A 12,440-nucleotide genomic window follows, 5' to 3' on the forward strand; every position below is an offset into this window, starting at 1 on the left:
CATTATTCCTCCATTTTTAAACAAAGAGCAGCTCTGATGTCCACTTTCTCTTTCACACTGTCGATGCAACGCAGGTCAAGTTTCTCACAAACAAAATCGTCTCTCGTTTCTCAGGGCAATTTATTAATGTGACTGTTCATGTTGGCAGAACCACTTCCTGGACAAACTTCTTTATTGATCAGAACCAGAACTAATGATGATCCACCTCACTAACAGAACCGGACCTGCTGCTTCCTCTGATTGTCATCTCCAGAGTTACATTTCCTGTAACTCAGGTTAACCTTAACCTGAGTTACAGGAAATCAAACTGTGTGTAAAGTATATAATAACATCTCAGCTCTGTGGTTCAGCAGATCTCTGTAAATAAACACTGACATGTTTTAATGGTAAATAATGTCATCCTGGAAAATCACATTAATTATGTTGGGACCAAAATATTTACATCAAATCATCATTTTATATAAAGAAGAACTTTTTGATATTAAGATCATTTTGCATCATTTATTACTAAATAGTTTAATTCATGATTTACTGTGTGGAGATCAAGAAACATAAATACCAAGTCAGTGTTTTAATTACTGAACCTTCAAAGCTTAACATGAATCAATTCATCCACCGTTTATTTTCTATTGATTTAATATTTGTGCATGTAAAAAACTAGAATATTACATAAAGGTGCAGCATTTCTTCCATCCATCTGCCTCTCTGGGTCTCATCTTCCTCTTGAGAACAGCTCAAAGATTTTATTTGAGGTTAAAGGTCATGGGACTTTGGTGGCAGATTGATGGTACATTGAACAAGTTTTTGTTGCTTTTGTTGCCCACATCCCACTTATTCTGGAAGTTTGGGTCAGTACATACTGGGAAATAAAATCAGCTTCTATGGACAACTTGTCAGCAGAGCCTACTGCTCTAGAGCTTCCTGGTACATGGCTATAATGACTTTGGACTTCAGAACCCAGTGGACCAGAACCAGTAGATGACAAGGTGACCCAAACCTTGTCATCTGCTGGTTTGGGTTAAGTGGCTTAAACCACTTCAAGCAATGTGGTTTATTTATGTCCACTCCTCCTCCAGACCCTGGTGTCTTGGTGTCCAGATGAACTGGAGAATTTATTTTAATCTGAAAGCAGAACTCTGGTCCATTAAGCAGCAGTCCAGTTCATTTTCTCTAAATACCAGGTGAGATGCTTTTGCATCAGCAATGACTTTTGTTGCTCTCCCTAAAATATATAAATATAAATAAGAAGTGGACTACATACATGTGACTGAATAGGTGCAGCAGTGTTTTTCCTTGGTTTTACACTCGTCTGTATGTGGAAGGTTTAATACATCCTCTGTTCTTTCCTTTCTAAAACATGCAAATTTTCCTCTCGTGCAAACTGAATGCAAACTATTCAAATTACAGATCATGATGTTGGAGGAATTGAGGCTGGAGTTGCTGCTGATCTGCAGTTGATCATCAGAACATCTGGTGAGGTTCTTGGTTCTGATCCAGAATCTGAGGATCATGTGACCTGATCTGACTCTAACTGAGGTGAAGCATCAGAAAGGAGCAGAAAAACTAAACAGAAATGTGACACAGAGCAGACTCTGTCATGGTTTGGTTCAGTTTTTAAGAAATTAGTTTTTTATTCTGAACATGATAAATTTCACTTATTATGATTTAAAGTTTTAGGTCCACATTTATTTAGCAGGGTTGATCAAACAAACAAAAACACAACTTTGACCAAAAGCGAAACTCTGACGTCACACAGCTGGTGGCGCTCTAAGCTGATCAGATGATCAGCAGCTTCATCCTGATGCTTCATTCAGTTTGACTCAGATCAGATAACAGAGATAAACATTAAATGAATGTTGGCAGTGTCACAAGCTGCTGAAGGGGAATCAACCTGTCAGACATTTGTTTCCTGTTAACTCATCAAACGTCTTTTTCAAACATTCCAAATTTACATTTAGGTGACATGAAGCACAAAAACTCCAATCTTCAGTGAAAGCTTTTCTTCAGAAATGGCAAATTTGACCAATTGTTTCTAACTTCAAGTCCAGGTTTCCATTACAGGAGGACGTTTACAGCAGCTTCAGTTTATCTTTTATAAGAAGCTACAGAAATGTGAAATGTGTAAAGACCTGATGCTGCAGTGACCAAGTGAACAGAGAATAAAAACTCAGAACAAACTGTGGATAAAAATCAGCAGGTAATCTGTAATTTGAAAACAGTTTAGAATTAGAAAAAAATCTGAATGTCATAAAATTACATTCTACCGCCAAGTATTTCTACAGACAGAAAACCAAGAAAAAAAACTGCAGCAAATATTCAGTCATATTTTTCTTGTAAGTTATATGTAATCAACATCTTTAGGATTTTTTGTCACAAGGAGGGAAAGAAACAAAAAATTATTCCTGAAGAAGTTGGTTGTTCACAGAGTTTTGTATCAAAGCATATGGTAGCTTAACTCCATTAGACTCAGTATCACAGGCTGATTGGCTCCATGTCACGATGCATTAATGCAGTAATTTATACCAGAGGAGACTCAGCCAAGTATTGAGTGCATAGAAAAGAAACCTATAAGAATTCAACATTTGTGATTGAAACATCTGTTTATGATTGATCTAATTACATATTCAAATTTTCTTACACACTGAACTAAAGGATTTCCAAAAAATAAAAGTTCGGAATATTTTACTCTGTGTGTAACAAATCTCTATAAAATGACAATTTCACTTTCTGAAATTACTGGCAAGAAATATTGCACTTTTACGCAATATTCTAGTTTTTGGATGTGTTAAATATATTAATTACATTTTGGATGAGCTGCTAAAGTTTGTTGGATTAAATGTTCTTTATTAATGAACAGACTGAGTTAATGTTTGCATTTCTAGACCTCCATACAGTAAATCATCAATGAATTAAAGAGCAATAAATTATTGAAAAAGTTATTCTTTAAATATAATGCAGAATTGATTTTAATCTTTATTTTTCCAAGATTAAATAATTTATCAGTAAAATGAGAATTTGCAGAGATACTGAACCAGAACAGAGCTGAGCTTTTATTATATATACATTTACTGTAAATATATTATATTTATTTACTGTTACCTGAGTAGCTCAACCTGTAGGAACCAATCAGAGGGGACTGGTTTGTTCTGTTGGTTTTGTTCTGAGTAATAAATAAGTTTTAGGTTTAGGGACTGGCTCTGTCCACAACCAACACGAACAATAGCTCTGTATAGAGTCCTTAAAGCTAAAACTTATGTATTGCTCAGAACAAAACCAACAGAACAAACCTGTCACAAATGTCACATTCCTACAGTCATTCATCATGACAGCAGTTACGCTGAATGACTGCAGGAATGTTTTTGTTTCAGTTTGAAGAGTTAAATTCAGTCACATCATCAGTGTGAAAGAGGAAAAAACATTTTTCATTAAATAGACAAACAGTTAAATGTTTTGTTCTCTGATGTAGTAGCAGCCATGATGGACTTTTAATTAAGCTTCAGTAATTATCTTTAATGTATGTTAATTTTGTTTTTTTTTATTAAGTTTTATTTTATCTTATTAAATATTAGCCTCTCCAATGCCCTATGACATTATTTTACTTTCCATCATTAATAAAATATTACTGTGAGGATTTGAGTTTTCTGTGTGTTTATTTTAGGTTCTGTTTCTCTGAGTCTCTGTGTTGTCCTGTCTTACCCTTGATTGTTCCCAGTTGTTTCTCTTTCCCTGATTTACCCTCTGTGTGTTTAATGTCACCTCTTTGTCGGATTCTTGTAGTATGTCTAGTTGTAGTCTGGCTGTTGTTTCTGTCCATCATTATGCTGCTACCAGTTGTTGAGCCTTATCCTTCTATTCTCTCTGTGCTGCCAGGATTTTCTGACTTTGTTTTCTGGATTACCATTAAAATCTTCATTTCTTCATTTCAACCTGGGTCCTCAGTCTTTTCCTCTCCACCTCTCTATCACAGTTCATGACAAATACATGTTTTATTTTTATGTATTTGTATCAGTTTAAGGGTCAAATTGAAGATTTTTCATTTTATGTTGGTCTTCTGTGTTTCACTGCATGAAGTTTTCATGCATTAATAATCTGTCAGGCTGTTATTCTCCTTATTTGGCTGATTTGTGTTTGTTACTGATGGGAATCTTCTAAACCTGTTTGAACCTTTAACTGGTTAATGGTCATAATATTAGATTAAAGGTCTATGAGTTATTTTTGTTTAATTTCTGACATCTGGGCTTTAATAATGTTAACCTTTTACCTTCAGTGGTTCATAATAAAGTTCAGAGATGAATCAAAGTGTAAAATCTGCTTTAGTGGCTGAAAATGTGTTTAGAATTTTGTGAAAACAATAAATCCTGAAATGCATTAACTAATGTAATAATAGTCTGAATGGTCTAAATATGAAAAGTTGGAATGTGTGTGTGATGTATGAGGCTCTTTGATCAACCACAGAGAGAAAGAGAAAGCATGAGGGGATTTTCAGTTTCTTTGTCAAGGAATGTAGTCTGACAGGCCAGACCAGAACCAAGTACAATGAAAGTATCCTACCTTAGTCTCAACTTGTTCAGCTAGTGACTCCACCTCCTCCATGATGTTTAAAACCATTCAACACCCAGAACTGTCCAGTGAACAGCAAAAAGCACAAGTAGAAAGACCCACATACTCCACAGGTTTTATCCACAGCCACCAGGTGAGTCAGTTTCTTCTGTTTTATTGTTCTTTTGTTTTTATTCTGACTCTTTCTACTGTTTAAGATAAAGATGTTAAGACATTTAAAGGCTTGATAATGATTAGTGTTGTTGACACATTACAACCTGTTAAAATAGTAAAAATTTGGATTTTGTTGTTTTACCAGAGATTTAAAATAATAAATTGACTTTCTGGTTTCTGAGAGACATCTGGAGAAGCTGAGAACCACAGACAATAATAGAAACAATTAGACAATAAAAGCAAAACTTACTTTGCACAAAACTAATTTAATGGAAATCTGATTTCACATTAAACAATAAAAGCCTTTATGCAGGAAGGTTCAACACAATCTGTTTTTTCCAAGTAACATATTGGAAATAACATGAAGAGTCATCTTCATGTCTCTCATGAAGATGAAATGTAATCTCTTGAAAATCAGAAAATATTTGTTTTCTTAATTCAGCTCTAATTTATAATGAAACAGTTGGAAGCTCTCTGCACTGTTGGTGAAGTAATGAAGAATAACAACTTAAAGCAGTGAAGCTTTAAAATGAATGTGGATGGAGTTAAATACTTGCCTCCATTTATTGGTCAAATAATTTAATTCCTGAATGACAGTTTTATCAAACCTGAACTCAACAATCATGTTTCTAAATAATTATTTACCTCCATTCAACATAGTGATGCCACTCCATATAAATGAAGCTAAATATATAAATATTTAATAATCTACCAGAAATTTGATTATTTAACAGTAGAACTAAAAATATTCAGTAATGATTATTTATTTTTATCAGAAAGATAAAAATAAAACAATCTATTTTAGTGCATTTCCAGATTTCATTGTATTAATTATAACATATATTATAAATTATTAATTTATTAATTTCTTTGTTTATTTATTTATTTTGAACTAACAAAAATGCAAATAAAAATAAAAATGGAAACAAATTATGCCCAACTGACATTCAATTTCACATTATCTATTTGAAAAGGAGCAGGCAGAAGATGCAAGATATGACGTTTTCTTGATTTTCTGCTGATGTTTATTTATCACCACCAGGTGGCAGTAATAACATGGATCTTTTCTCTGTTTTGTCTTTCAGCAATAAACTCAACTTTTCTTCAGTGCTGATGAAATACAACAGAAAGTTTTGATCAAACATCTGTCCTGATGTTCTTCACCACTTCACTGATGTTTATTCATCTAGATTTTTTTAAGCCAGATTTTTCTACTCAGTGTAACGGTGAGATGAAGTTCAGAGAAAACCACCAGAAAACTGTTCTTCACTTTATATTTCTAAATGTTGCTAAATAATTAAATATATTAAATCTGCATCAGCAGATGTTCCTCGTACTGAGTGATATTGTTTATGACAATCTGCTGCCTCTCCTCCTCCTCTTCCTCTCTCAGGATGAAGATGATCTCCCTGCTGCTCCTCATCCTCAGCTCATGTCTCTGTGGTCAGTCTCCATCTTGTCTTTGTGACAGAAAGCTCTCTAGATGGAGCTGAAAGACTCCCATGTTCCAGTTCTCAGTGTGTCTGCTCCTCTCTTTCCCTCTCTGTCTCCTCAGCAGCAACATTTGTAGTGAATGTGACCCAGAGCAGCTATGAGGCAGAGGAGAACCACAGCATCACTCTGGAGTGGACCTTCACCACCAGGACTCACACATCCTGGAAGAATCTGTTCATCTACTGTGAAGCGAACACGGATCATGGAGTTTTAGTTCTATATCAGGTCCATGAAGGTGTTGAGTTTCCAGAGTCTCAGGATGATCAGTTTTCAGGACGAGTCCAGAGTGACAAAGACGTCCTCAGAGAAGGACGAATCAGACTCCATGTGTCCAGACTGAGGACTGAAGACTCTGGTCTGTATCTGTGTGACGTGATGACAGATTATGGATTCAACTCTGGAAGATGTCGACTCAAAGTTACTGGTGAGTTTGGACTTCAACATTTAATCCTCAAAATATAAATGCAGTGAAGATGATAAACTGAAGGAAAGTTTCATATTTTTCTGTTAATCTGTTGAGAATGTGCTGCTCTTGTGCCATTTAGCTCAGAAATAGTTCATCTTTTTATTTCTGTTAAATTTCTGATTGTTCACTATAACCTTCAATAAAAGGAAGACTTTTGTTTCAAAGAAAAGAGTAGTATGAATCATCTCTATTTCTTGAGTTAGAAATATATCATAGTTAAGAACCAAATGCTTGTTTCTTTTGTTTTAGAGAAAGCAACAGAGATTTTGTCTGTCTGTTGCTTTCTCTAAAATTCAAAGGTAAACACAAAATAAAACCATGAACATCACTTTTTCTGACCAGACGTCTAATGATGCACAAAACACTTTCATTTCAGTCGGTTCCTATTTTTGTTCTTTTTAGCTTCTTCTGGAATCATTCAACATTGGAAAGAAGATCCAACAGTCGATAGAAAAGATACAGCAACAGATAAAAAAGATTCAGAAACAGACAATAAAGATCCAGCCTCAGACAGTCGAGGACGGATCGGCCTCTATGTTTCACTGGGACTGACAGCAGCAGCAGCTGCAGCTCTAATCACAGTTTTACTGATCAAACATGGATCCAGAACTTTTCTAGTGAATTGACTGAGGATGTTACCTCAAAGTTAATGGTGAGAAACAATATAAATAATTTTCCTTTGATAAAATCTTGATTCCTGTGTTGATGAACCAACTTCTTCATCTTCTAAATGAATCCTCAGTTTTCATCATTAAATATTTCTGGTTTCTCTCCAGCAGCTGCTGATCAGATCCAAACACAGAGACCAACTTTGACTCCAGAACCAGAGAGAGGAAGGATCATCATCTTCATTATTCTGGGACAGATAGCACCAGCAGCTCTGACTGTTATAATTATAATATTGATTATTTATTTTAGGAAGAAACATAAAACTAATCACATTTGTCGTATTCGTGCTTGATAAAGACCAGACGTTGTATAATGCTCAGATACTTTTGTTAAAGCATCTTTTAGAGGTCTGTTCACACAGCTTGTTCACAGGTGTGTCACATCTACTTCTATTGTTCCATTCTCTACATTTATACATTCACGTGAACTCATGCTTGCCACCTAGTGGACATAAACATAATTCATTCAATCATGACATCCTCCTTTCTTTAAAGTAAGATTGTTACAAAAAGAATCCTATCAAAGAACAACATACATTGCATGAAACAGTTACCACATAGCTATACTTAACACATTAAAAACATCAATTACAAAATAGACATTTCAACTTTTTTTTTTTTATTTATAAGTTCAGTCTGTCAGGTTTTTTCACCACTCTGGTAGATCTTCTTAACACAGGTAGGTTGTCCCCAAGACTGTCACAGTCATAATATTACTCTGGGAGTCCTTAGAAACTTCACTTGACTCAACAACAGGCTCTAATGGAGTTTTTAACAAACTGCGCCGATTTCGTCTCAGAACTTGTCCATCTTCAGTTTTTACTTCAAATGAACGTGGAGCTACTTCCTGCAGAATAGTTGCTTTAGTATTCCATCCCTCATCATCCTGAATCCTTACAGGATCCTTGTATGACAGTGGAGGTAGAATCTTAGTTGATCTGTCATAATATGACTTTTGTTTTACTTTCTGCTTTCGTAACTTGTACTCCAACTTTGATGATTTCTTTGCACTTTGTTCATTACTATCATAACTTGGCAAAGTTGTACGAATCTTTCGATTCATCAAGAGTTCAGCAGGTGAAAATCCACATTGCAAAGGTGAAGATCTGTAGCTTAATAAAGCTAAATATGGGTCAGAGTTATTATCTGCAGCTTTCTTCAGAAGTTGCTTAAGAATATGAACTCCTTTCTCAGCTTTTCCGTTCGACTGTGCGTAATGTGGACTTGATGTTACATGTTTAAAGTCATAATGTTCTGTAAACTCTTGCCATTCTCTGCTACTAAAACATGGTCCATTGTCACTCAACACAATATGTGGAATGCCATGTCTTGCAAAGATTGATTTAGCATGTGTTATGACACAGTTTGATGACATATTAGCTAATAGAGCCATTTCAGGATAGTTTGAAAAGTAATCAATGATCACTAAATAGTTTTTTCCTTTAAAATGAAACAAATCCAGTCCTACTTTCAGCCATGGTGATGTTGGAATGTCAGTCATTATCATAGGTTCTTTACTCTGTTTATTTCTAAATGTCTGACATGTTTCACATTTACTGATTAGGGTCTCAATGTCCTTATTTAGTCCAGGCCAGAAAACAGATTCTCTAGCTCTTCTTTTACATTTTTCAATGCCTAGGTGACCCTCATGTATCCGTTGTAGAATATCCTGTCTTAATACTTGTGGAATCACAATTCTGTTGTTTTTCAGTAACAGTCCATTCACAACACTTAGATCAGCTTTAACTTTGAAAAACTGTGAACATGAGCCTATTGGCCAGCCTTCATCCAAATTCTGCATGACCAACTGTAACTGTCTTTAGCTGTTGCCTCAACTATTTGCTTCAACTTGCTATCTGACACAGGCAACACAGTGGACACCATGTTCACATGACGCTGAATATTCTCTTCAGTTGAACTCACACCATTGTCTATAGGAGCTCTAGACAGAGCATCAGCAAGAATCAGATGTTTTCCTGGAGTGTAAATCAGTGTAAAATCATACCTTTGCATCTTCATCATAAGCCTCTGAATCCTTGGTGAAATCTCATTCAGATGTTTTTTTATGATGGCAACCAAGGGTCGGTGATCTGTTTCAGCTACAAAAGATGGTAGACCATACACATAGTTATGAAACCTTTCTAGTCCATAAGCCAGCCTCAAGCATTCTTTTTCTATTTGAGCATATCTGCATTCAGCTTTGGTCATGGCTCTGGACACATAAGCCACAGGCTTCCATTGTTCATCTTCAGCTTGAAGAAGAACTGCTCCAAGTCCATCTTTTGAGGCATCTGTAGACAGTTTAATTTTCTTAGATGGATCGTAAAAGGTAAGTACTGGTTCTGTAGTCAAATATTTTTTCAGTTCCTTCCACTCTTGTTCATGAACTTCTGTGCACTGGAATTGATTATCATTGTACAAGAGACTGCGAATGTTTGTCATCTTTGCACTCAGATTGGGAATGAATTTTCCTATAAAATTGAACATGCCCATGATGCGCAAAACACCTGTTTTGTCGACAGGCTGTGGCATCTTCAAGATGGCTTTTATTTTATCTTCATCTGGTTGAACACCTTGGGCAGACAGTTTGTCTCCGAGAAACATAACTTCTTTGACACTAAACTCACATTTATTTTTATTGAGCTTCAGTCCATTTTTCCGTATGCGCTCCATGACGCGTCTCAATCTGTCATTGTGTTCTTGAGCTGTTGATCCCCAGATGATGATGTCATCAATGTAGACTCTCACTCCCTCCAAGCCTTCGATGATCCGCTCCATCGCTCTATGGAATATTTCTGGTGCCGATTTTATTCCGAAAGGAAGTCTTAGAAAACAGTATCTTCCAAAAGGTGTGTTAAAAGTACAATACTTGGTACTGCTTTCATCTAACTTTACTTGCCAAAACCCTTGTGCTGCATCCAACTTGGTAAAATAACTTGCTCCAGCCATCTCACTGATTATTTCCTCTCGAGTGGATATTTGATAATGTTCTCTCCTGATGTTCTCATTCAGATCTTTTGGATCCATACATATTCTTAATTCTCCATTCTTTATCTTGGTAATCACTATGGAATTAACCCAATCAGTGGGCTCTTCCACTTTCTGAATGACTCCCAACCTGGTCATTCTGTCCAACTCATTTTTCAGACCCTCTCGCAGTGGTACTGGAATACGACGTGCAGCATGCACAACAGGCTGAGCGCCCTCTCTCAGCTGGATCTTGTATGTGCAGGGTACAGCACCTAATCCTTGAAAAACATCCTCATATTCTTGAATCATGGCATCAACAAGGTTATTAGGTTCAGTCAATTCGGTGTTTATGTGATAGACTCTTTTCACCAGTCCAAGTTTTTCACAGGATTCAGCACCTAAAAGTGACTCACGATCCTCTTTTACAACTGAGAAGAACACAAGATGTTTTGTTCCTTTAACTGTCATATTCAGCTCACATGTGCCAATGCACTCAATTGATTGTCCATTATAGTCTCTTAGGCCCGACTTAACTTCTTTTATGTGAGGTTTCACTTGCATTTTTTTAATATCAGACATGCTTATGAGATTAGCCTTAGCACCTGTGTCCAATCTGAACTTAATTGTAGTTCCATTGATCAACAAAGGAATTGTCCATTTATCATCTCTGTCAACACACTGCACTTTTTCTGACTCATTTTCACAATTCACAACACCAATAAAGAATGTCTCACTTAAGTCAGTTTCATCTACTAAGTTTACACGATTCCTCTTTTCTTCTTTCCTCTTCATAAAGCATTGTTTTGCAAAATGATTCTTTCCACGGCAATTCAAACACTGCTTACCATAAGCAGGACATTGTCTCACTTTATGCCGTGAACCACAGCGCTTACAGTTGATAATGGCTTCCTCTTGCAGCTGCCTCGTCTGAGCATGGCGTTTCTTTTGGCAGGACACTGCTACACTGCCACTGCTCCGTCACTGAACTGTGAAGTAGTTCCTGTTGAAAGTTCAGAAAATGTCCTCACTTGCTGTAGAGACAGTTCGCTTGCCCGGCACATCTTTACAGCTGTTTCCAGGGTCAGTTCCACTTCTCTCAGCAGTCTTTCTCTGAGCTTCCCATCACGTACTCCAAAGACGATCTGATCTCTGACCATCGAGTCCTTCAGCAGGCCAAAATTGCATGACTGAGCTTTTACTGTCAAATCTGTTAGAAAGTTATCGAAGGGTTCATGCTGGGTCTGCAATCGGGAACGAAACACGTATCTCTCATAGCATTCATTCTTCTTGGGTGAACAGTGAGCATCAAATTTACTCAGCACAACATCCAGCTTGTCTTTGTCTTCTGCTTCATCAAACACAAATGTGTTGTAGACTTCCAAAGCCTGCGCTCCCGCTATGATCAGCAACATCGCTACCTTTCTTGGCTCCGGCTTTGTCTCCAATCCCATTGCGGCGACATACAGTTGAAAGCGTTGTTTGAAAGCACGCCAATTCTCATCTACGTTTCCCGTCAGCTTCAAGCTCTCCGGTGGTTTCAGCTCCATGGTCGGCTCTTAGTTCACTCCTGACACCATGTCGTATTCGTGCTTGATAAAGACCAGACGTTGTATAATGCTCAGATACTTTTATTAAAGCATCTTTTAGGTCTGTTCACACAGCTTGTTCACAGGTGTGTCACATCTACTTCTATTGTTCCATTCTCTACATTTATACATTCACGTGAACTCATGCTTGCCACCTAGTGGACATAAACATAATTCATTCAATCATGACAGAGGCTTTAGATGGTTTCCTGTTCAAACTTCACTTTAACTGAAGTCATCAGAATCAGCACAGGGAATCTTTTTTAAGGATCAGGATAGGGAAGCAAAGCAGCAGGACGTACTTTGTTCAGATCCAGGGCAACAAATTCCTACAGTGATACTTCATCTGACTTCATAGAAACTGTTGACCTTTAGTCTGTATTCTGCAACTTCACAAAGTCTGACACACCTAATACAGTTTATAAGATTCAGTTCTTCAGTTCTGTCTTCATGAACAGTTCATCTCCAAAACTATTTTTATTTTTCATGTTCATCAGATTTTCCTCATTCATGGTTTGACAAAGTCGATCAGCTCATCAGTTT

The 12,440-nt window shown here is 36.6% G+C and overlaps 2 protein-coding genes across 6 annotated transcripts in view; one reads left to right on the forward strand and one right to left on the reverse strand.

Annotated features, from left to right (window-relative positions):
- The window catches only part of LOC148154238 (coxsackievirus and adenovirus receptor homolog), an 88,160-nt gene that overhangs the window by 59,975 nt on the left and 15,745 nt on the right, over window positions 1-12,440 (reverse strand). The gene's annotated exons all lie outside the window — the stretch shown is intronic.
- On the forward strand, window positions 4,585-8,483 carry LOC148154247 (programmed cell death 1 ligand 1-like). Of its 5 annotated transcripts, none has more exons than XM_088015130.1 (6): window positions 4,585-4,693; window positions 5,799-5,939; window positions 6,107-6,156; window positions 6,269-6,631; window positions 7,076-7,325; window positions 7,450-7,589. In XM_088015130.1, exons 3-5 carry the CDS (start codon window positions 6,108-6,110, stop codon window positions 7,297-7,299), a joined length of 636 nt encoding a protein of 211 aa, XP_087871256.1. In that variant the 5' UTR covers window positions 4,585-4,693; window positions 5,799-5,939; window position 6,107; the 3' UTR covers window positions 7,300-7,325; window positions 7,450-7,589. The 5 variants fall into 5 exon arrangements, with proteins under 5 accessions (XP_087871256.1, XP_087871257.1, XP_087871258.1 ...); XM_088015131.1 differs by having other exon boundaries at window positions 7,453-7,589; XM_088015132.1 differs by having other exon boundaries at window positions 6,272-6,631.

This window comes from Poecilia mexicana, unplaced genomic scaffold (assembly GCF_051168715.1).
Source record: "Poecilia mexicana isolate PSO_F unplaced genomic scaffold, ASM5116871v1 scaffold_18, whole genome shotgun sequence".
Classification (NCBI taxonomy): domain Eukaryota; kingdom Metazoa; phylum Chordata; class Actinopteri; order Cyprinodontiformes; family Poeciliidae; genus Poecilia; species Poecilia mexicana.

Excerpts from the sequence above, each read along its gene's own strand:
- LOC148154247 (XM_088015130.1), top strand. The coding sequence starts at position 6,108 with ATGAAGATGATCTCCCTGCTGCTCCTCATCCTCAGCTCATGTCTCTGT. Across the intron at positions 6,157-6,268 it reads CCTCAGCTCATGTCTCTGTG|CAGCAACATTTGTAGTGAAT; the intron begins GTCAGTCTCCAT and ends CTGTCTCCTCAG. Across the intron at positions 6,632-7,075 it reads ATGTCGACTCAAAGTTACTG|CTTCTTCTGGAATCATTCAA; the intron begins GTGAGTTTGGAC and ends TGTTCTTTTTAG.